The following is a 24,243-nucleotide window of genomic DNA, read 5'->3' as shown; positions in this document are numbered from 1 at the left end:
ACACTTGGCAGAAAAGTGGGCAGAATAATTGCATTGTTGTAGGCGTGGCATAAAACCAAATTGCTTTAAGAAAAAGAAAAAAAAACATACACTAGTTGGTTTTGGATTAGGTTGAGAAGTAGGTTGCAAATTACTCAATTAATTTAACCTTAAACCACTTCAGTTTCCCTTAGGTCAGTACAGGTAAAGGCAGCTGTCGAGAACCAGAAAACTCGTTCCATTTACACGCCGTCATAGAGCTGATCATACTGCATTTATTTCTCTGAAGCTAAATAATAAGATAGAACTGGTTCCGATGTGCATAGGGAGAAGGACTACTTTGCTTATTGCCAAATGTGAATTTAAAAGTACGTGCACAAGGTTTCTTGATAAGCAAGCAATTTGTTGTGAGTCCATACAGTGAAACTTATGTTTTGTACAGGTAGCCACAGCCATTCCAGGTGCTGTGATACACTTTAATAAACCATGTATTTCCTCTAGTTTCTAACATTGGTCAGGCCATTAGGGTCTTCCCCAGCTGCAACCATCAGTTTTATACGCAACCAACTTTGTGGACTTGGCTAAGGTTTAAGAATCGCTGGACAAGAAGTGAGAAGGTTTCATCCTGTTGAGATAAACCTAATTTTTTTAAACTCAGAGGCTACTCACTGGAACATGTTGCAAAAGACATACACTTAGTATTGCAGTTACATATTGCCAACAGAACAGACCGCAGATGCTGGCTGTTAAGGCAGGCTTGGGCAGGGAGAGGTCTGTCCAGGAAATGATGTAATTGTGTGTTCATTAATATGGTGATTTAGGAGGTCAACCAAGAATTCTGAGCCCAGGAATTCAAGTACCAGAAGTGAATGCAACTTCTCGTCCTATGCACAAAAATCCACTCCTAATTGCCTCCCCAAAAATTCTTGATTATCCTAAACTTTCTTCATTCACTGAGTATAAGGAGAAGTAGGGAGTGAATCATTTTGTTATAGTTAAGTCAAAAAACCCTGCATGCTCACAGATCCAGAACTACTACACCTTCACTGTCACTCAATTTGTCTCTGGGAGACGATGACTTTTATATCTCACATTCAGAACACAAATTCCTGACTTTTGTGGTCAATATTCCAAAATGCACTCTTCAGATGCAGCCAAAACACAATGCAACTTTGTGAAAGTCAGTTATCGCTCTTTCAGTTATTACAACTCCATTATTTCTGTTCTATTACTGCATTCCTTTCCCCACTCCACCAGATATTCAGAAACTGACAAATGTTTTGGTGTTGTTTTCATCATTGTTTATTTAGGAACAAACCAAAAAGGTCTCATTTCACCAAATTGTACAAGCAAGCTCTTCCCACCCTCATAGCCACATATACAAAATGAAGGGAAACTTGCAGTTCACTTCGCAGAAGTGGCATCACTGCTGGGGAAAAAGTAAGTGCCATCATATCAAGCAAGCACCAGTTCTCTCCAGCTGAAGGAAGTAACTGGCATTTACCCACACTGACAGCTTCATCCTTTTCCTCTTCTAAAAGTTTTACCAAAAGTACAAAAAGAATTTTTTTTCATAGTTTGTAACTTAGCCTATGAAGAAAAAGGTACAAAACCAGAATGCTACCTGTCAGGCTTGGTGTACTTGCCTGCTGCTATCCTTCTAAAAAAAGGTCCATTTGCAGTTACACTACAATGAACTTGTGGCTAAATCAATGTTCTATTGTACATTGAAAGATGCTATTTACAACAGCTTACCATTGGCTTGAGAAACTCAGAGAAGCTGAGCAATCTTTTTGCGAGATGATTTTATACAGAGTGAAGGAAAAGCAGAAAAACTGTGTATCACAGTATCCTGAAGATAGCATCTGAGAAATAACCTGAAAACATTTATAATGGATTTTAGCTCATTTATCCCAGATATACTCTGGAATAAATCTCTCAGGATCCTTCCATGAGAAAACCTAGGAGTTAAAAAATAAAGTCTATAGGTCCTCAGAAAGTTTTTGAGTTTAACTTAGTAAGTGCAACAAATTGCTCTGGCACAATTACCTGCCTGAGGCACTGCCATCATTTCTAAAGTCCTACAGCTGCTAAGAAGAACATGATGTTCATGAGCAGGATAAAAAGAACTCTGCCATTACTAAGAATGCCACTAGTGAGGGGTTGAGAGGCTCTTGAACTTATGTGAAGGTTCCCATTCCTTCAATTAACAGGTGGGATGCCTTCTAAACAAACAATAAAAGAGCCCTTTAGTTGCTGGACTGCAACTCCCAGCATTCCTCGTAATTGTCTGGCTAGGGAGGGAAATACCCAACAACTAGAGCCACCCCTTTGGTGTTTGCACAAATACAGAAGCCATAGGTGTGCAATGTATAGCCCTGTGCTTGCCCACTGCGACCCTCCTAACATATTAAAGGGGAAGCCCATGGGTGGAGAGAGAGACTTGCAAAGTCATGATAGTACATTGGAGAGGCTCTGCAAATATGGTTTTTTTTTACTGTGGCTGGAATTTTGTTGGTTCATCCCAACTGGAGTAGACACAGTCAGTTGTTGAATGGTGAGTCAACATAGGTAATTGCCATCCATTCAATGGGTCTACTATAGTTAGGGCTAGCAACAGAATTCAGGCCTATGTATGCTACTTCAAAATTTTACATTTTTGAAACACTGTATTTTTGAAAAATATATTTGAAAAATCTATACAAACTTTAACCCAGTTCTTGAGAGGATTGTGCACTGGGGTCTCTGCCAAAGAGCGCTACAGTGCTAACAAAGCAGATGCACATTCATATACAGATACAGAAATCAGGTTTGCCTCTGAATTGCAGAGAAAAAACTGCCTCCTAACAAGCCAACTATTGGCCCAGCTGTAATAGTTTCTGCTCTCTCTCCAGAGTTCTGTTTTGAACACCTGCTACTAATGTCTTTTAACAGAGATGGTGTTTTAGCCTGAGACCTTTCATATGCAAAGGAGCTGTCCACTGCATGATGCTTTGTTGCACATACTGACCTCATTCAGTTCTCATTCAGAGACTGAACTGTGCAGGAAAATTCTCAGCAGATTGTGAGGGCTGGACCTTTTTGTAAAGGGAACAGAGAGATTCCTAGCAGTGTCGGCGAGTCCTGGGCTCACCAGTCCCATTATTAAGAATTTTACAATGTGCAGTTTCCATTCCAAAGGGTGTTTAACTGGCTCTCATTTTTTAAACAAACAAACAAAACAAGTTTCACTAGGAAACAGGAACAGATGAAACTAAGATTTCAAGTATGACTAATAAATACCACATGAAGATGCTGTGTGCTTACAGCTGAACACAGTCCAATCCCCATTTCAAAAACATTATGCATTCTGATTCAAAATTCCTCATCTACACACATTTGCTGTGAGCCTATTAGTTTAGATAAGGAAAGCACTTTGGGAAGAGAGGGTTAAGGTTTCAAACGTTGACACATAGCATCTTGAGCTCTGCATGTGTATGATCTGCCTGACACCAACAGCTCCAGATTCAGAAACAGCCCCTGGTGGCACTTGCTATAAAGGTGTGCCATCACATTAAAATGTATGTGATCAGAAAGCCATATGGAGTGTCACTGCTAAGCCAAAGCATCCACTGAGCACTGCCTGATCACACAGCTTGAGAAATGCTCTGCAGACCAGTAAGCAAGCCCTTGTTTATACATACAAACAAACATTCACACAGATGAACTAGCAGTACTAATCCGGTGGACTTCCAATTAGCCTTCATCTGAAATAGTACATAAATTAGGCCATTTATTTTACTTCAGTACTGTGATGGTACTCTGCTGTGAATCAGAGCTAGCATGGTGCAACTACTTTTCACCAACATGGTGCCCTCAAGATGTGTTGGCCTAAAACTCTCGTAAGACCAAGTCAGTATAGCAAATGGTTCAGCACTATGGGAACTGGGGGGCAAAACCTCTGGAAGAGACCCTAATGGGGAAGCCAGTGTAGTGGATGAAATACTGAAGTTGGATTGAGGAGACAGGTTCAGAAACTAACTCAGCAAACACAAATGTCAAACCTGATATTGAAGCCTAACAGTGTTATTGTCACAGAGCTGACAACACGAGGACATGTATAAACTGCCCCCAAGTCCTTGAAGAACAAATATAATTGTTGTGTGCCTGCAAGTCCTTTCTGACAGAAATTGTATGGTGAACCTATCATGCGTTTTCTTGGCAAGAGTTAGTCAAAAGGAAATTTGCCATTGCCTCCTACTTAAGGTTAGGTAGTGTGACTTCCCTAAGGTCACCCAGTGGGTTTCTGTGGCCATGTGGGGATTTAAACCCTGACCTCTTGATGTCCCAGCCCATCACTCAAACCACCATGCTGGCTCTCATCACAACTAAACACAAGCTTTTAATTACACAAATATAATCATAAAAATGTAATACAGGCTTATAATTATGTTTTAATGATAAAGTGAGATGATTCATGTATGATTTGTTTGTCAATTCTTACACCAGTACCTCCCCTCCTAGCCTGACATGTGGGAGAGGCACAAAATGGTGTTTGAAGAACCAGGTAAATTTTTCAAGGATTTTTTTAAAAAAAAATTGGCAGTCTATAAATAAAATACCCTTGATGCCCCAATAACCCTAGTCCTAAGTGCTTTGCCCAACCACCTACCATGTTACAGAGCCTAAAATTAGTCAAGCAGTTGTATTTTAAACTAAAGTGTTCCAATATCCTTATGAGAAGTTTTACCTTTGATTCTTTAAAGTAGTTAGCTTTCCAGCTTTAATGCAGAGTGGAAATCAGTGCAAAGAGATTTATGGTTGATTTGCTTCAGCACCAAGCACTGAGGTGCTGACAACCATTAACCTTAAAGAGATAAGGAAGCATAACTGACCTTCCAGACAAGGACTGACTAGAATTATCAAGCTACTTAAAACTGGGAAGCTGCTTTATACTGAATCAAACCACTGAGCAATTCAGACCAGCATTTTCGATGCTACAGTGACTGGCAGCAGCTCTACAAAGTCTCTGGCCAAAACCAAAACAAAACAAACTTCCTATCTTACCACTAAACCTTCCACATGCCACGTATGCACTCTGTCACTGAACAAGCCCTCTCCCCAATTCAAAATTTGATCTTCTCATTAGAAGACCTGTGAAAAATTGTGGTAATGTGACAAGAAATGCTGCTGTGAAACCACCACACTGACAAATGATCAGTATCTTCCTTGCAATTACACCTTTGCCCTAAAGGTTTGTTTCACAAGCTGTGCAATTTGTTAGGCGTAAGAAGAAAGATGGTGCATTTACTACTGCTGGTAATTCCCCATTTTTTAAAAAAAGCTCATGATACATTCAAGAACTAATTAAAGTACTATATATACACATTTAAATTGGGTACAGGACATAAAGCAGTGCATGAGCTGATACAAACCTATGAGCTGGTAGAACAGCAAGACCCCAAATACATTTAATTGCAATGAGCATAAAGCTTCTGGACATTTACATTCCTGATCAGCTCAACAGATAACTATTACTTGTGTCTTTTGCAAACAAACAGATGTCTCCATCTGTAGATGTGAAGGAAGAATATATGGGATGGGGAGGACTGCACATGTACAGGTATATCCCCACTGAAATTTATTTGCCCAAAGCTGTTGGCTCAGAATCGATGCAGCAGCAGTTAACAGAACCGGAGCATTCAATTAACCTACATTATCTGAACACACTGCCAAAGGATCAATCACATTATTGGTGTCTGCACTTTTTTAGAAACAGAATTGGTGTATAATGTTTGGTTTTTGAAGATAACAGGACTGTTCTGCTACAAATCCAATGGAAAAAAATCAAGGTTATTAAATACCTGCTTTATCATGACCCAATACATCATGTCTTGAAACTATACATCTCTATGTCACAAATTTAGGCTCCAACAAATTGGTTTGTGTTCTTTTCCTTCTCAGCTGAGATAGGATTAAACTGCCCTGCCTGCTCAAAGCTTGCATTTCATGTACACAATTTTAATGTTAAATCTGCTCCTAAACTTGACCACTCTGATCTCAGACAGGTTGTGTGGCAACAAGACTGACAGAGTTACAACAGTATGAGCTTTCACAGAGATACAACCCACTTCCTCAGATGCTTGGAATGCCACGTGATTCTGTTATTTTCCCCTAACAAACTAACCCTTTGAAAACCAAAGAATTGAACTTTAAGGGGCCTTTCTGAGTAATGATACTGAGAATTACAGCTTAATAATTAATTGATGTTGCTATCCTAGGCCAAACCCCAAGGTAGCTGCTTCAAATTTGCTGACAGTCATCTTAAGTATACATAAGAAACATATTTTCTTCAAAGATCTGAGAAGGTTTCCAATTACCAACAAATTCATGAATATATAACATACATAGGTGCTGTGCATAAAATACCTGCTAATGTTGTACTGTAGATGTGTATATTTAAAGCAAACCTGCATGTATGTAAAGACATAAGAAAATAAATTTATAGCTTAAGAACAAATGTCCTATACCAGTTCCATTGGGGTGATAGAATCTGCTCTTTTTGTATAGTTGTTACTTCTCAAATATGCCACTTGACACAGCTCCGTCAATTCCTGGGAAGACTTGTACCCCTACATTACTTACCTGCATTTGTTCTCTGAAGGCATGACTGTAAAATGAAACAATAATCTTTTGGTCAAACCTCCTAACCTGAACACTTGCTACGTCACAGCCTTATAGTACATTAGAAATAAAGCTTGGATAAAAGTTAATGTATTTGCACTGCGCCTCCCAGAGAAAACCCCAGTGAGTACAGTCACTGTTGAGTGATTCTGGAATGATAGTCCAAAAAGGTAACTTTCCCAAGTTCTGACCATAAGCAAGCCTGGCTCTGGCCTACATGAATTTCTGTTTGTAGCATCAATCTCAAGAGAGACCTTGCAGGTCAAGTTATTTCCATAAAGGCAATGAAGGTGAGAATCAGATCACAGGCTCCTTCAGTGTGAATGCAAATACTTTTGCTGGAGTATCTCTCACAAGCTAGAAGAGATTCAGATGTTTAAAGCTGTGCAGACCAACCAGGATTCTTTCCCACTCAAGTGCAAACTGCAAAAGTAAAGCTCTCCTTTGAGGAAAGGTCCACAAGTCGCAGATGGCTTATGGACATGATGTTCACATCTGTGGAGTTAAGTTTAACATACACTGTTCTGAAAATAAGGGCCCTGTGAAGAACCTCCAGAATGTCCTAGAGCTAATCTAGATGGAATTTAGCTGTTCTTTAGTTTTCAAGGCTTACACAAAACAATCTCAATCACCATAAGTAGAAGCATAATATGAGGGTTGGTGTTTGACTCCATCTTTGGAAAAGATCCTGAAGGAAGTTGTGTGTGTGAGAGAGAGATTCCTTAAGGCCAATCAGTAAAAAGGTTGCTTAGTGCCAACAATTGACTCATTTAAACAAACATTTCTCATTTGGTTTGATACAGATTAAGGTATTCATAATGTTTTTTAAAGCCTTTTGTTTTATAATAAGACTCCAATAAGAGTCTTATAAAAAGTGAAGGCTCTAGTAGGTAGGAAGAGAATGTTTCACACCTTGACTTTTATTGACACAAAGCAAGCAAGGCTGGGGAATGGTAAATATTACCAATACTGTACCCTATGAAGTAAAGAACTGCATCTAGCGTAACCCCAGTTTATATATAATAGGAAGAAAATGTAAAATGTGGTGTTCGTTGGCTTATACGCCTTTCTAAACACAATTTGAGAGATTATATTTTCTATTTTATCCCTAATAAAAATTACAGATTTGTTTTGAACAATGAAGAAAAATACAAAATTATAATTTAGCCACCACCAAACCACCACCAATGTCAGTTTCTAGCCCTGGAGATTAATAGCCATTTTTGGACTAAGAAAGCCTCATAGTAGCAAAATATAATTTAAAAAAATAATAATAGATGCAATCTTTGGGTTTTTATTCCCAGATTTCTGCCCTCCCAGCAGTGTACACCAAGTCAATGCCCAATGAAGAACAGCTGCTCATAATCTTTTTCTGTTTTTGTGCAAGAAACTGGTAATATTGCTCATCAGACCTGTCTCTTGACACACCATCCCATGCCCCATCCTATCTCCTTCATGTACTAGTAGTGCATTCCAACTATGTGTCTACTCAGGAGTTAATCCTATAGTGTTGAGTAGGCCACACTCCCAAGCAAGTGGGTACACACTGCAACCCAGATTCAAATGCAAGGAGACAGACATACAGCAGCTTGGGCCTTCAGAGAACAAACAATGAAAGATTTCAAAATGTATTGTACAATGATAGTCCATTTCTATGAAATAAAAATGTTTTAAAACAATGCCCCAAGTTCATGATCCTATCAGTAGGTCAACTGGTAATACGAACAAGCTGATTCCATACAAATACAAAGCTTGAAATAAATTTTCCAATGGGAAACAAAATGGAGAGTCACAGTCTAGAGAAGAGAAAAAAAATCTTGCCTACACTGGGCCAGACTCTTGCTCGCTGTGCTAGGTTAAGCAACAGACTACTCATAAATCTTTCTTCCTTGCTTGATCTTGCTTGATCTCTTCCTTTCAACCACAACTTCTCAATGTGCTTTACAAAAAGATGCTCTTGACAAAATATGGCGGTGTTTCATGACATCCTTCACTGGAGGTGCAGGCCAATCCCCGCAGCTGCAGTCTTCATAAAGTTAACAACAGATCCTTCGAGTGAGGCAGTGCTGGTTCATTCTGTTTCTAAAAGCAATACACATGTGCATCACAATCTGTTTTACAGTCTTGGAAGAATTAGCCAGCAAAAGGGCCAAACAAGAACCGAACAAACAAAAGTCATCATGACCTCAACTGCTCTTAAATGGAGGAGGTGGGGGGAGCTTATGAAGAGTTGTGCTATAAAATCCCTGCCCGGCAACAGGCAAGTTGTTAAGATGCTACTGTTATTTACTGATACCCCAGTTAAGTTTCTGATACTACAGTATATACTCAACTACAGTGCTACCTCGGGTTATGAAATTAATTCGTTCCGCGGCGCCGTTCGTAACCCGATACATTTCGCAACCCGAAAAGGCTTTCCGTTAGCGCTGGAAAGCCGCTAGCCGCGCTTCGGATTTGAATTTCGTGCCGAAATGAATTTCGTAACCCGAAAAATCTTTCGTTACCCGGAACAGTTTTTTCCAATCTAACTTTTTCGTACCCCGGAAATTTCGTAACGCGATCAATTCGTATCCCGGGGTACCACTGTATAAGTCGACCTCATGTATAAGTCAAGGGCAGGTTTTGGGGCCAAAATTAGGGATTTTGATATGACCCCTGGATAAGTCGAGAGTAAGATTTAAGGGCATGTAGCAAAGGATGGGAAGCACGATGGAAAGGAAAACAAGGTCAAAAAGCATACAAATTTGTAGCAGACATGAACTGTTTGTGCTCATACTAAAGGCTGTATAGATGAGATAAATAGAAGGTGGTCAGTGCTTCCAGGGCAGATTATGGTCTCTCCTTTCACCAGGATATGGTTCCTTTTTAAAATAAGTATGAAAGTATAGTACTTATATTGACCTATGGATAAGTCGAGACACGTTTTGGGGAGGGGGGGGTCAATTTTTTGACTAAAATTTCATAGAGTCGTAGAGTTGGAAGAGACTGCAAGGGCCATCCAGTCCAACCCACTGCCATGCAGGAAATCTCAATCAAAGCATCCCTGACAGATGGCTATCCAGCCTCTGCTTAAAGACCTCCAAAGAAGGAGACTCCACCACACTTCGAGGAAGTGTGTTCCACTGTCAAACAGCCCTTACTGTCCGGAAGTTCCTCCTAATTTTGAGGTGGAATCTCTTTTCCTGTAGCTTGCATCCACCATTGCTCCTGGTCCTAGTCTCTGGAGCAGCAGAAAACAAGCTTGCTTCCTCCTGAATATGACATCCCTTCAAATATTTAAACAGGGCTATCATATCACCTCTTAACCTTCTCTTCTCCAGGCTAAACATCCCCAGCTCCCTAAGTCGTTCCTCATAGGATATGGTTTCCAGACCTTTCACCATTTTAGTCGCCCTCCTTTGAACATGCTCCAGTTTCTCAATGTCCTTTTTGAATTGTGGTGCTCAGAACTGGACACAATATTCCAGGCGGAGCCTGACCAAGGCAGAATAGAGTGGCACTATTACTTCCCTTGGTCTAGATACTATACTTTTATCGATGCGACCTAAAATTGCATTGGCCTTTTTAGCTGCCGCATCACACTGTTGACTCATGTTCAACGTGTGATCTACTTGGATTCCTAGATCTCTTTCACATGTAGTCTCGCTCAGTCAGGTGTCCCCCATCCTATATCTGTGCATTTTATTTTTCCGCCCTAAGTGCAGTACCTTACATTTCTCCGTGTTGAATTTCATTTTGTTAGCTTTGGCCCAGCTTTCTAGTCTATTCAGGTCATTTTGAATTTTGATGCTGTCCTCTGGAGTATTAGCTATTCCCTCCTAATTTGGTGTCATTTGCAAACTTGATGAGTATGCCCCCAATTCTGTCATCCAAGTCATTGATGAAGATGTTGACTAGCACTGGCTCCAGGACAGAGCCCTGTGGGACCCCACTGGTCACTTCTCTCCAGGATGAAAAGGTGCCATTGTTGAGCACCCTTTAGGTTTGGCCAGTCAACCAATTACAAATCCATGTAACTGTTACCTTGTCTAGCCCACATTCTACAAGCTTGTTTTCAAGAATGTCATGGGGAACTTTGTCAAAGGCCTTACTGAAATCAAGATATATTATATCCACAGCATTCCCTTCATCTACCGAGCTGGTAATTTTATCAAAGAAAGAGATCAGATTTGTCTGGCATGACTTGTTTCTCTGAAACCCGTGTTGACTTTTTGTGATTATGGAATTGCCATCTAGATGTTCATAGTCTCTCTGTTTAATTTCTAGACTTATACATGAGTATATACAGTATTTCATTTTATAACACTGGTCTTAGCTCTTAATTCCTCTTACCTTTGGTCATTATGCTTTAACCTCTCTTCTCCAGTACTTATGTCATGGCATCTATCTAATTTCCTTCAAATTTCTCCTCAACACTCACTTAACGGAAACATTTTCAGTTCAATCCCCTTAGTATTTAGTCACACTCAAAATGAAACCTAGACATACATAACTGCATCTGTTCATATTTCTTCATTTTTATTCTGGCTTCCTCCTCCTCTCCTGCAGCTCAACATTTTTTTATTTGCACTTTTGCATTTGGCTTTGTAAAACGGTACACACTGTCTGGCATGTAAACAATGCATTTAGGATAAAACAGCCTTTCAACAGAATTATTGACTTAACTGTGTTTTTGTTTTCTTGCCACCCCCCCCCCCCCCCAAATAAATCCTCTTATTTATTATAGCACAATAATGTTAAGTCATTATATAGTATCCGGGGGTGGGGGGAACCCTGTTATTCCAGTAACCTCCAAAGGTCTATACAGTCGTCCCTCCCAATTCATGAACTTGGGAGTCCATAGTCTCGCCCATTCGCGGATGGCAAGCAGGGAAAGACAAAATGGTGCATGTGTCCAGGAGCACGCCACTACTGAAAACAATGGTGACTCCAATATTGGTATTTTTCTGAATCTGCAGGGGGTGGGGGGGTGCGGGTCCAGAACAGATCCATGTGAATCGGGAGGGACTACTGTGTAAGAATAAACTTTGATGAACCATGAAGAGGAAAAACTAACAAAGCAGTTGGATTCAGGATATGCCTAGCACTAGGACTCTGTTTTGTAGTAGGCACCTCTGCCTGATTTGGGCTGGTGATTCCTCCTCCCTTCAAAAAGAACAGCATTCACTTTATCCAGCAAGGTCAGCTGATCCAGTTGTAGAAGGTATAAAAATACTTACCAAAATGAACTGCTGGTGGATGACAATCTGTATCACCAAACTCTGAGCTGCCTTCTTGACCTCCAGGCTCCCAGGATTCACTGTTCTCAGAAACTTCAGAAAGTGCGTCAAATGTCCCTTTTTGACTGCTGGTTGGCTCACCAATGCTTGAGGACTGATCTTCACTGCCTGTGTCTGAAATTACTCTGTTTTCTTCATCGAGCCTTTCAGCAAACCACAGCTTGACCTGACTACTGGTCATCTGAGTCCTCTCACACAGACTAGCGATATCATCTTCATAAAGCACCTTATTCTTTTGGAAATAATCCTTCAGGATCTCCCTACTAGTACTGGAGGTTGTTAGGCCTTTTGGGAAAATACCATGCTTGTAGTTCTCAAACCACCTCAAATTTCCATTTTTTAAACCATAGCGACTATCCCCAAACCAGCGAATCACTTCAGCTCTGGGAAGACCTGACTCGGAACATATTTGGTCATATTGTTCATTAGTAGGCCTTTGGGTCTGCACAAAGAGCTGTTTTAGCAAATGCCTCTGCTGAGCAGTCTTTTTAAAACTAAGCTTGGGTTTTGGGGGCGCAGGTAGCCTACTAGGAGAGCTCTCTCTTTGAACATCTGTATTTAAACATGGCAGCTCACTTTTGCCATTTGATTCAGTCACCTTGAAGTTCTTAAGGTTAATTTTTATAGGGCTCACTTTGCGTTCACCTGACACTTGAGAACTGCTGGCTGCATCCAAAGAGCCATTTTCGCTTGAAGCCCTCAAGTCATCCGATGAGTCTTCCTCTTCCACAGAGTCTTCTTCGCCATCATTATCTACTCCCTGCTCAGTTTCTTTGATCACTTGTCTTTTTCTTCGCTCTGAGAACCAGCTGTCAATTTCTCTCCTTGTCATTTTTGTCTCAGTCCTCAAACGGTCTACTTCCTCCTCAAGAGGAAATGGATTCTGTGCAAAGCTACTCTCTAATGCTCTGAGCTGTTCAGGAGCTCTTTCCTTATACTTTGTAGTGGAGAAATCAGGGGTTTGATGCCAGGACTGTCGACGGGTTGGAGGATGAACAACTGGTGTTGCTGGTGACATGGATTGTAGCTCTGTGGTTGTTTTGGGAGAAGACGTAAAGGTAATTTCAGGTACTGAATCTATTATTATTGTATTTTCTCCAGCATGCATAACTTTGCTGCCTCTTATGTTTCTACAATGGTATCTCCTATCGCTAAACCATTTCCGGACATCCCTTGTACTAAGACCCGTGATTTTTGTCAGCCTCTCAACTTCAGCATGGCCAGGAAACTGGTTTCTACAGAAACTGTTTTTTAGTGCAGATAGCTGTTCATAAGACTTCTTATTTTTGTATATATTTGGATCTAAGAATGCCTGTGAAGATATGCTGGGGCAAGAAGTGAGCTGTGACTGAACAGCACTGACTACTTTCACAGCTGATGCAGTACTAGAAGCTGACACGGCAGCTGGTAGCTTAGCTATCTGTGTCTTTGGAATGGATGTTGCTGCTATTGCATGAGATGAGGTTGTTCCTTGAAATCCATTTGTTATTACTGGTTGGGTGACAAACACATTACTTTCTCCTTCAGGTTTTCCAACTGAATGGCCAGGCAAACTGGCTTGAATGAGATGCTGAACACTACCAGGACTTGCAACTAGAGGTGTATTCAACACTGTAATGGTGGACTGAGGCACAGATTGAATCACAGTATTAAACATTTTTTTCCGTGCATCTTCTATTTCTTCAGGTGACCAACTGATACCCTGTTTTAATCTATGAGCTGTAAACCAAATCTTCAACTGTTCTTCTGGATACTTAGTCACAACAGTCAAATAGCAAAGCTCAGCTTTAGTAGGATAAGGAAATTTATGGAAAGAGTTTTTCAGAAAACTGTTAGAATCCATTGCTGCATTGTATGTTGGGATACTACTCAGAGGAATCATTACTTTGGGAAGGGATTTTGATGTAGGGAGCTGCTGGTGAACTGGTGGCTGCTGCTGCAGTTGCACAAGTTGTGTGATGCCTGATTGCAAAACAGGCACATTTCCCATTACTGAACCATTGACAGCATGTGTTGATTTGACTGAACTTGTAGACTGGCTGACAGGCACAGATCCATTGCTGTATGGCTGTTCGCCACTTTTTGTCTCCAGATCCTTGGCTGGTTTACTAGAAAGATTCTCTTTCAGCATATGGATTTTTTTAACTTCTGGTTTTGTTTTCATTATCTTCATAATGGGTGTTTTGGTAATAATAATTTCAGCTTGACTGTCTTGACCATCCTCAGGAAGATCCACTAGAGAGTCTTGACTAGTGCTGGTGATGGTGGGAACTCCAATGGTTTGCTCTACAACTGTCTGATTGCCTTGCTTTACAATATTCCAGATTAAGCTGGCTTCTCCAGCATGGTGATCTGTATTGTGGCAAGAAAGCTCTTTGTGGCTCTTCACCAGGAAACTACACTGCATGCACACAAAGGAAGGATCTTTACCAAAGTCTATGTGTGCAGAATCAAGGTGAGCAAGGAACTGGTTGACATCTTGAGAACCAAAATTGCAATGCATACATCTGTAAGAATCGCCCTCTAGGATACCATTATGTCCATTAGACAACGTCCCACTGTTATGATTACTATTAACAACAGGGTCACTAATAGGTAGACTGGCAATAGTGGCAGACTGTTGGGTTCCTTCATGACCAGCTTTGACAGCTGTTGATTGTGATTCCTGCAATGCCAACGTTTTTGATGGTATCATACAAGGCGTTGTGGATTTCCTTTTGCTAGCCATTATTGTGACGACGTAAGATGATCTAGGCTTATGAGCCAAATCTTACTTTTTAAGAATGCTTTGCAGGCTAAATGCCATCAAATCCATGGTGTTCAGAAAAATGTGTGTCAAGAGCTAGGACAGCCACGTGAGTTTGTCATTGAATCTGAGGAAACAAAATGACAGCATATTAGCAAAATATTATGTGATGCATTTACAGAAGCATAGACACCTGCTCTTTATTGTTCAGTTATAACTTACAAGTGAGGGTAGCCTTCACTGTGAGAATCTGTGTTGTCTAGTGCTTAGAGTGTTCATCTCTAACCTGGGAGATTCACTTATTAGTCACCAAGCATGTACATGGAATGAGTCAGTGGTGACTAGAACCTGGAGATTCAAGCTCTAGTCACCACCAAGCCATGAAACTCACTTGGAGACTAATAACCAACTAATAAATTATCATAACTAATAAATGATTATGATTTTTTTTTACTAGAATCCAACTAGAGCCAAGTGCAAGACTGGGAAGGGGGAAGAGCTAGAGCTAAATGAAAGAGAGAGCAGCAGGGTCAGATACAAAATAGTGATTCAACAGGTGGAACCAAAACCTATTAACATTCCATGAACCATGTGCTGGGATGACCTGTATATACATGCACAAGTCTGCATCTGATTCACTACAGAACAGAGATAGTAACAGTGTAGAAAGAAAATGAGGGTAGACAGTTATTGTTCATACTGTTAGACAACTGGGAGTCAGAAAGGCTTGTTTTTCTGCTTAAGTTATCCAGCAACATGCTTTCTGCTTACCTCTGTAATATTATACTTTTATCTTATGATAGCTGTAGGAAAACTGATATTAGCTTGCCATACCTTCCATCAATACTAAACAAAAAACAGGTGACCAATATGTGAGTCGTCATACATCATGGCACACCTGACACTTTGGAACAAAGTCAATCTACATTATGGAAAAATTTTAAAGTGGACAGCTGAATACTTATGGGGTATTATAATTTTGATTTTCCCAGTTCTAATAATTAGATCTATAATTTTCTTTTAATATAACACAATTTGTAAACCCACAACAAAAGTTTAGGGCACGGTCTGTAGTTAGAATATATCATAATTTCTGACTGAAACAACAACTTGATACCATAGAGATGATATTATCCATCTGGAAACCTTTACTCTCATAGGAAGGTCTATGTTTCTTGTATTCACCTTTTCTATTCAAATCTACCATTAAATCTACCATTAATGTACATCTCAATGTAAGCAACAACTAAAAACATTGAATCATATGAAGTACAGATGAAGCTTACAAGTGAACCCTGATCCAACCCATAAAATTATGGAAACTACACAAAAGGATATGTCTAAAACCACCTGAAGACTCATAGTTCCGCCAGTATACATTAAAGACAGGGCCTAGTAATTCACAGCCAAAAATAACTGCAGAAACTGGTGGGCCAGAAGTGAGACATGCATCAGGTTTTGTAGAGGACATAGAGTGCATACACACATTAAAGGGGTGGGAGCATTTGTTCTGCTGATCTTTTTGTGTCACTCAGCAAGGCATTAAAAAAGCTAATATACATATATCTATGAAATACTGAGGTAAAGAAGCAGTGAACTTCCAGATAATTTTGAAGTAGAAATTTGATTATCCCTGATGAGGATAGCTTATAGCCCAATACATGTGAAAAGCAAAAATTGCAGAAGATGGTCCTATTCTGATTTATAAAAGTCAACAAGATTTCAAAGATTATTGTAATTTTGTCCTGCCTCTTTGAGATTCTTCTAATTAAATGTCTTCCATATTTCAATGACATTCCTCTCCCTCAGCAAGGTGCTTGAAAGGCATCTCCCTCATGGCAAGGTATTTAAAAGTGTGCAGTGAATACAGAGTTCAAAGAACATTAAGGACTTAACCATGCATTTGCTAAATCACAGTTATGGCTTGACTGAACATTTCTTAAGCTCATTAGCACTTCCATGAGAGCCTGATCTCTACCATTAAAAGTAATCATGACCATGTTGTTTACAGAACTAGCAATTGCAGGGAAAACTCAAGTTTTGATATGGCTAAGCTACTAAAAGAAGAAACAGAATTCTGTAATGAGCTGACCTTATTTCCAGAAAATGTTAATATTTGTTTGGCCTGCTCACATAAAGTTAACTTGAATTTAAGCACAGTCACAACACACCAGACAAAATGTAATCGAAGGGACTGTTTGTACATTTCTTTCCCCCCGGAACAGTTACATAAGCACACGCAGAAGCCTGGCACAGACTTACATCTGCAACTTGAGTTGTGTACTCTGAACAGACCAATCTCAACAGGATGTTTTTTATTACCAGGCTGACAGAGCTTGTGTGGTAGCATGGTTGCAAGACAACCAAGCCTGAGAGCAATACCACTTGTCTCTCGGCACACAGTTAGGAGAATGTCTAAAACGCAATTCTAATTTCTATGTGCATGAAGCTGTCGTTGACTGAGTCTAACTATGATTCCATCTTCTATTCAACTCTTTTCTATTACTTTACAATGTGGCAGAGTAATGCCTGCTTTACCTGTGAACAGTTCTCTATGGACTCAAGTAGAAAGTCTCTCTACCTCTGCCCCATCATTGGGAGTATTTCAACAGAGGAATCTAGGAACTGAACTTGGGACTATTTGCATGCAAAGCATGTATTCTACTAGTACCCAAAGTTGCTTTTCCTAGCTGGCCCACTCTGAATCCTAAGAGCCAACACATCTTTAACACTTCAGTAATGTGGGGGCATAACTGATCATACAAAGAATAAAAACACAGGTATATAAAACTTCCCCCCTTCCCACCTGCACCATTTCATATTCTACTGACTTACAAATCCCACATTCTTTAGGAAGAAAGCCACACTGCTCTGCAGGGTGTCAAAAATAAATTCACTTTTGATCTAAAAAGTAGGTCGAGATCCTGCACTGGGAGATGTATGTTCATTACGTAGCTACATCATTCTAGCTAAGTCTTCCCAATGCTCACCAAACTCCTTGTAAGCAGCATGACTCTCCCCACAACCATTTTTTTTTGATGTTGGAGATCAGTTCAGTGGAGACCATGTCCAGCTATTTTTTGGTATCTGGACATGCTGTGACAGGCATCCAGAGATATCTTGGGGTGGGGTGGGGGTGCTCAGGAAGTCTCTGCAGATGAGAAACCTCTCTTGCAGCACATCCAGCAACAAGAAAATAGCTGGACTCCTTCCCAATGATCTCCCTGCTCTCCAACAACATGGAAAAGATTGTGTTGGGTGGGGGAAGCTGCTTGTCTTACAAGGTACGTTTTGGCAGAAGCTGCTTGTCTTACAAGGGATGTTTGTTGCATGGTTGGAACAAAATTCTGACCTCCAGAACAGCCAAATAATGAAATGAGTTGGCATAGTCTGACTTAAAACTACTGTAAATCATTACCAGAATGCCAACCATAATTTGAAGATTTCACTATAAGTAATTGAGGTCAAGTAGCTTTATTTCCCCACCTCTCCTGCATCCCTAGCGCATACATCTAAATGATTCTTCCAATAATGAATTTGCTCATTTAAAAAACACAATGGCCATTTTCTGTTGATTCAACATTTAGGTTCAGGTATTGTTAGCTATTTGATATTTTTGTTTTTAGTGGTAATTTAGAGGGGGGGGGGAAGCTTAAGCATATGCAACACACACACACAAACTATTCAGATAGGACACCCTGTGTCCTCTGTGTATTTTTAAAACTTAGTGAGGGATAGGGCCTCTCTTTTTATGTTGGAAATGAGAATGGAATTAATGAATGGGATTCAGATCTCTTTCTTTGCTCCAGGCTTTGAATTAAGGCAGAAGCAGAAATGTTTTTCTCCTTCTCCTACAAACCAAGGGTAAGGCTAGAAAGTGACCTCACTCTTATGTCCTGACCCACTTGGCACACAGAAATGGGAAGGTTAGGACTCTCCTCATTTACCTGTTAACTAGTTTGGGGGAAGTCAGAAACGAGAAAAGAGACTTGCACAGCTTTTGGACTTCTTCAAATGGGATCCCACATGAGAGACCAACCAATATTGCCTTCCCCATACCTATCTTCATGTGTCAAATGATGTTAGGAAGGGTTGGCTATCACACAAGAAATGGCTGGTTATCTATGCCCAATAAAAATTGTGGAAGGAAATGATGTCCACAGAATCACATATTTACAAAGTATTATTAATCTTTTCCCCCCGCAGACAAAGCAAACAAACAGTAAGCATGCATTATTCAAAGAATAACTCCCACTTCATACTTCTTCCTGAGTATGAGGATGCATACTTGTATATAAAGCTTGTTTATATCCTGTTACAAGAGTATAGCAACAGATGTATGTACAGTATTTCTGCGCCTGGATGCAATTTCCCAATAGATTAGGAAATTAATGTCATCATTATTTTTCAAAGCTGGCAATTTATGTTGAAGGACACAGCTACTTCTTCCTCACTAAATCAAATTCCCATAACTAGTTTTTGTTACTTATTTTCCTTCAGTTTGAGGAAAGCTGAAGAACAGTTAAGGGACAGGTGTTCTAAGATGGAACACTCAACTCCCCAAACCACTAAATGTAGAATCCACATTGTAGATGTTCCATTTGTGTTCAACGACCTCAGAAGCTATGGGTGTGTAGTACGATTAGCATCCATATACAGCCCTTGCAGCAAGCAGGTAAGACACCCACACATTATGTTTTGTGAAGACTACCAAATGTACGGTATATCAACATATAATATCAGGAAGGGCAAATTTAGTGCAATCTTCAATATGACTGGCTGGTGAACTGGCAGGCTCCCATTCACAGACTGTACACCTGGCAGCCCTCCCTAGAAGTAAGCTAGATGTGTGTGAATCACCACTGTCCTATCACAATGCTAGAGTAATAAGGAACCCACCCATTCTGTATTAAAGTTATGATTACTTTTAGTGGAACACACACACAAAATGGAGCAGATGTCTTGTATGAGTAATTCCTCTCCACCTTAAAACATGTAACAAACTATGACAGAGGACAACTTGCAAATAACATCCAATTAAGAGTGGGAGGAATGCAAATTTTCCAGTTGGCACTAGCCACTTACTAATTAATCATAATGTAGCCAGGGGTAGATATTTACTCCCTGTTATGAAAATTCACAAGACAAGTTATGATCATATAAAAAACAAACACATAAACCAAAACAATTCACAAACTAAAACAGTGATAAAAATTTTTTAGAGAACCAATGTGGTGTAGTGGTTTGAATGCTGATTAGGACCCTGGAGACCAGGGTTCAAATCCCAAATCAGCTATGGAAACCCACTAGGGCAGGTTACATACTGCCGAGAAGCAGTGCTGTCCCGCTGCCACCGCTTGCAGCGTCCGGGAGCCGCAGCTGCCACACCGCAGGGGTCCCAGACGCTCAGAGGAAGGAGCGCGGAAATCGCGCTCCTTCTCGGGCCCCAGAAGAGGCGCCTCAAGTGCCAAAGGGCGCACTCGCGGCGTCACTTCCAGTGCGCCACGTGTGGATGCAGAGCGTCCATTACGTCAATATGGCAGCGGCCGTGTGGAACGGCCGCCGCCATACTGTACGTATTGAATACGTATTAGGGTTAGGGGGTGCGGAAGCACCGCCCCTTCCTAACCCTAATACGTATTCAATACGTATTTTTTGGCAGTCTATAACCCGCCTAGGTGACCTTGGACAAATCACAATCTCTCAGCCTCAGAGAATGGCAATGGCAAACCAGCTCTAAACAAATCTTACTAAGAACCTTGATAGGTTCACCTTAGAGTAATCATAAGTTAGAAACAACTTCAAGGCACACAGCAACAACAGTTAAAAAAAACCAAACAAAGCCAGCAGCTCAAACTAAAACCACTGAACCATGAGACAACATATAAGCCAAGCTTTCCCCTGAAAATTCTAGGAAAATAGGCTGAATCTAAGCATGTTGCCTATGTGATCGGAGCAGGCTAGAGAGGGACTTCCAATGCTGAGATGCCATCATAAAAATGCACGACTGAAAGCCCTCCTCTACAAGATGGAGAAATGCCACATAGAACTCTAGCAAATTAGGAAATAGGCTAGACTACAGCTCTCCTTTACATCATATTTTGTTTGTATGTGCCCTGTGTTTGGAACTTTGATATGAAAGAAACATTCAGTCTTTTGATTCTTTCCCATCTGTGTACTGAAGTGATACAGAAACACATTTACCATGTAATGAGTTTGTCTATGAGTTTCAGATTATGAAAATTGTTGCTCTAATGGATAAGCACATATCTGGAGAAACATATGGTCTTCAGATCATCCTCATCCATATGTTTTTAAGTGCCATTTTGAAAGTATTTACTACAAGCCCACAGACGTTAATCGTAACTATAGAGTATATCCTTTTTGTAGATGTATCCAAAAAGTACCAACGATGTTTATCCCACATCACACAGTATTTTAATGCAGCATTGCATTATGCCATTCTGCATCAACAGCAGCAATGAGCTGTAAAATCCAAGATTCAATATTGGATTTGTCAAAAGCCACTAACAGACCAAACTGACACTCATAAATAACCATAAAAGAAAATCTACAGCACTATAGAAATAAAGTTTAATAATAATAATAATAATAATAATAATGCTTAAAAAATGTAAGGGAAAGATCAATTAAATATGTCCTGAAGTTCTTATTCACTACTTTCATTGCAATGATTATGCTTTGATTAAAGATGCTTCTCAAGTCTTTCCCATAGAAAATTAAAGTTACTTACTCAATTTGATGTATTCAGCTCACCAGATTGGCCACCATGGTTTAGTGGTTTGAGCATTGGACAATGAATCTGAAAACCAAGGTTCAAATTGTCACTTGGCCATGGGAACCCAGTGGATATCCTTGGGGAAGTCATACAGTTGGCTCCCCATATCAACTTATTTTTTATCCATGGATTTAACTATCCACAGTTTGGAAATATTCCAAAAAGTTATAAATTCCAAAATGCAAATCTTGATTTTGCTTTATATAAGGGACACCAATTTACTACGCCATTATGTTTAATGGAACTTTAGCATTCATGGATTTTGGTATCCACTGGGGGTCCTGGAATTATATCCTAGTGCATGGGTCGGCAACCTACGGCCCGCGGGCCGGATGCGGCCCGCGAGCACTGTAGGACCGGCCCCTGGCCGACCCTGCCGCCGATTGCCGCCGCCAGAGCGCTCCGTTTCCCCGCCCCCTGGGATGGCCTCTGGCCTCCCAGGGGGCGGGGGCAAGCGCTGGGGCCGCGGGAGCGCTCCTTCCCCCCGCCCCCTGGGATGGCCTCTGGCCTCCCAGGGGGCGGGGGCAAGCGCTGGGGCCGCCGGAGCGCTCCGTTTCCCCGCCCCCTGGGATGGCCTCTGGCCTCCCAGGGGGCGGGGGCAAGCGCTGGGGAAGAAGGAATGGAGGAGGAGGAGGGAGGAAGGGAAGAGGAAGGATGAAGAAGAGGAGGAAGAAGGAGGAAGGAAGAAAGGAGCAAGAGGAGGAGGGAGGGAGGGAGGATGAAGAAGAGGAGGAAGAAGGAGGAAGGAAGGAAGGAGCAGGAGTAGGAGGGAGGGAGGGAGGATGAAGAAGAGGAGGAAGAAGGAGGAAGGAAGGAGGGAAGGAGCAAGAGGAGGAGGGAGGGAGGATGAAGAGAGGAGGAAGAAGGAGGAAGGAAGGAAGGAGCAAGAGGAGGAGGGAGGGAGGGAGGATGAAGAAGAGGAGGAAGGAGGAGGAAGGAAGGAGAGAAGGAGCAAGAGGAGGAGGGAGGGAGGGAGGGAGGGAGGGAGGGAGGATGAAGAAGAGGAGGAAGAAAGGAAGGAGCAGGAGGAGGAGGGAGGGAGGGAGGATGAAGAAGAGGAGGAAGAAGGAGGAAGGAAGGAGAGAAGGAGCAAGAGGAGGAGGGAGGGAGGGAGGATGAAGAAGAGGAGGAAGAAGGAGGAAGGAAGGAAGGAGCAGGAGGAGGAGGGAGGAGGAAGATGAAGACATGCAGTCTTTCTGAAGGTGAGACAGTGTGACTTTCCAAAGTGCATTTCTATGTATTTTCAGTGCTTTCAATGCTGAAAGGTGTGCTTTTACAAGGAGAGTGGTAGTGATGGTGATATGTCAGCTTGTGGGACATGCAGTCTTTCTGAAGGTGAGACAGTGTGACTTTCCAAAGTGCATTTCTGTGTATTTTCAGTGCTTTCAATGCTGAAAGGTGTGCTTTTACAAGGAGAGTGGTAGTGCTGGTGATATGTCAGCTTGTGGGACATGCAGTCTTTCTGAAGGTGAGACAGTGTGACTTTCCAAAGTGCATTTCTGTGTATTTTCAGTGCTTTCAATGCTAAAAGGTCTGCTTTAACAGTGAGAGTGGTTTCGGCCTTCCCCTTCGGCTGAAAGGGCCCCTTGGAGCCCTTTCGGCTGAAAGAAGGGGCGAAGGAGGAGAGGGCAGGCACACGCCTCCTCCTCCCCGCGGGGCTTTGGCAGCCCTGAGGTGTCTTTCGGAGGACACCTCAGGCCTGGCAAAGCCCCGAGGACAGGAGCTGGGGCCGCGCGCCTGTTGCTCCTGCCTCTCATGGGCCCTTATTGCTTCTCTGAGAGGCAGCTGGGGGCCACGGAAGGGCAGGAGGAGCAGGCGCGCGCCTGTCACCCCCTCTCCCAATCCCCCTCTTCTAGCTGTCTCTCAGACAGCGGGAGGTTGGGAAAGGGAGCAGAGAAAGCCCTGCCCCCAGAGGGTGGAAGCTCCACCCCTGGCACACAGTCCCGCCCCGGAGGGTGGAAGCTCCGCCCCCAGCATGTGGTCCCGCCCCCGGAGGGTGAAAGCTCCACCCCCCTTTCGGCCCCCCAGTTGTCTCAGGGACAGCAACCCGGCCCTCGGCTCAAAAAGGTTGCCTACCCCTGTCCTAGTGGATAGCAAAGGCCTACTGTATTTTCTAAGGCTCAGTGGAAGGCCATGGCAATCCCTCTGAACAAATCATGCCAAAAACAAACCCTGTGATAAGTTTCACTTAGGGTCCATCAACATAGGTAGGAAATGACTTGAAAGCACACAACTCAAAAGTAGATAAAAACATAATATCCATGCACAAGACATACAAATACATCTGTGACTGATGCCTTACACATTCACACCCAGCTTCCAATTCTACTTCCTGCAAGCAGCTCATTAACATTTGCTTTGCACTGGCAATCAACGCTCGCCAAGCCCTTATGGTTATCCCATCAGCCAGCATAATTGTCATCTCATCTACAGAATGAACATGTTGCCTCAGTGATCAGATGGCGAAGGAATGATGTGTTAATGGTATTCTAGACCAAAATGGGGTGGATGTGGCAAGATGGAGGAAAACCTAAGGCCTACACTGTATAAACAAACACAAATATGCACAGAGATGTTTTCTTACTCATTTTTTTCTTCAGCTATCAGGGAGCCAAAGGCTCTGATTTGAAAAACCCCAAAAGAAAAGAGAACTGGGATACAAAAATGAGCAAATTAAATGACAGATCAAACAGAATTATTTAGTCTCAGCACTGTAATGTGCAGTGTAGACTGCATGACTTTTTAAAAATATGAAGAGTCCAGTCTTATATTTTGAC

General features: G+C 41.6%; 1 protein-coding gene across 7 annotated transcripts in view; it reads right to left on the bottom strand.

Annotated features, from left to right (window-relative positions):
* Positions 1-1,257: 1,257 nt before the first annotated feature.
* The window catches only part of ZHX3 (zinc fingers and homeoboxes 3), a 60,619-nt gene continuing 37,633 nt past the window's right edge, over positions 1,258-24,243 (bottom strand). For all 7 annotated transcript variants that reach the window (XM_089513976.1, XM_089513982.1, XM_089513978.1 and 4 more), the window contains 2 exons: positions 11,862-14,794; positions 1,258-8,724 (listed from right to left, as the gene is read on the bottom strand). In XM_089513976.1, the coding sequence (XP_089370102.1) occupies positions 8,714-8,724; positions 11,862-14,649 (2,799 nt within the window). In that variant the 5' untranslated portion in view covers positions 14,650-14,794 and the 3' untranslated portion in view covers positions 1,258-8,713. The remainder of the gene's footprint in view (positions 8,725-11,861; positions 14,795-24,243) is intronic.

The sequence above is a fragment of the Sceloporus occidentalis genome, unplaced genomic scaffold (assembly GCF_023333645.1).
Source record: "Sceloporus occidentalis isolate IW3139 unplaced genomic scaffold, rSceOcc1.0.p SCAF_3, whole genome shotgun sequence".
NCBI lineage: Eukaryota > Metazoa > Chordata > Lepidosauria > Squamata > Phrynosomatidae > Sceloporus > Sceloporus occidentalis.
Note: the sequence above shows the minus strand (reverse complement) of the source record. Positions and strands in the feature narration are given on the sequence as shown.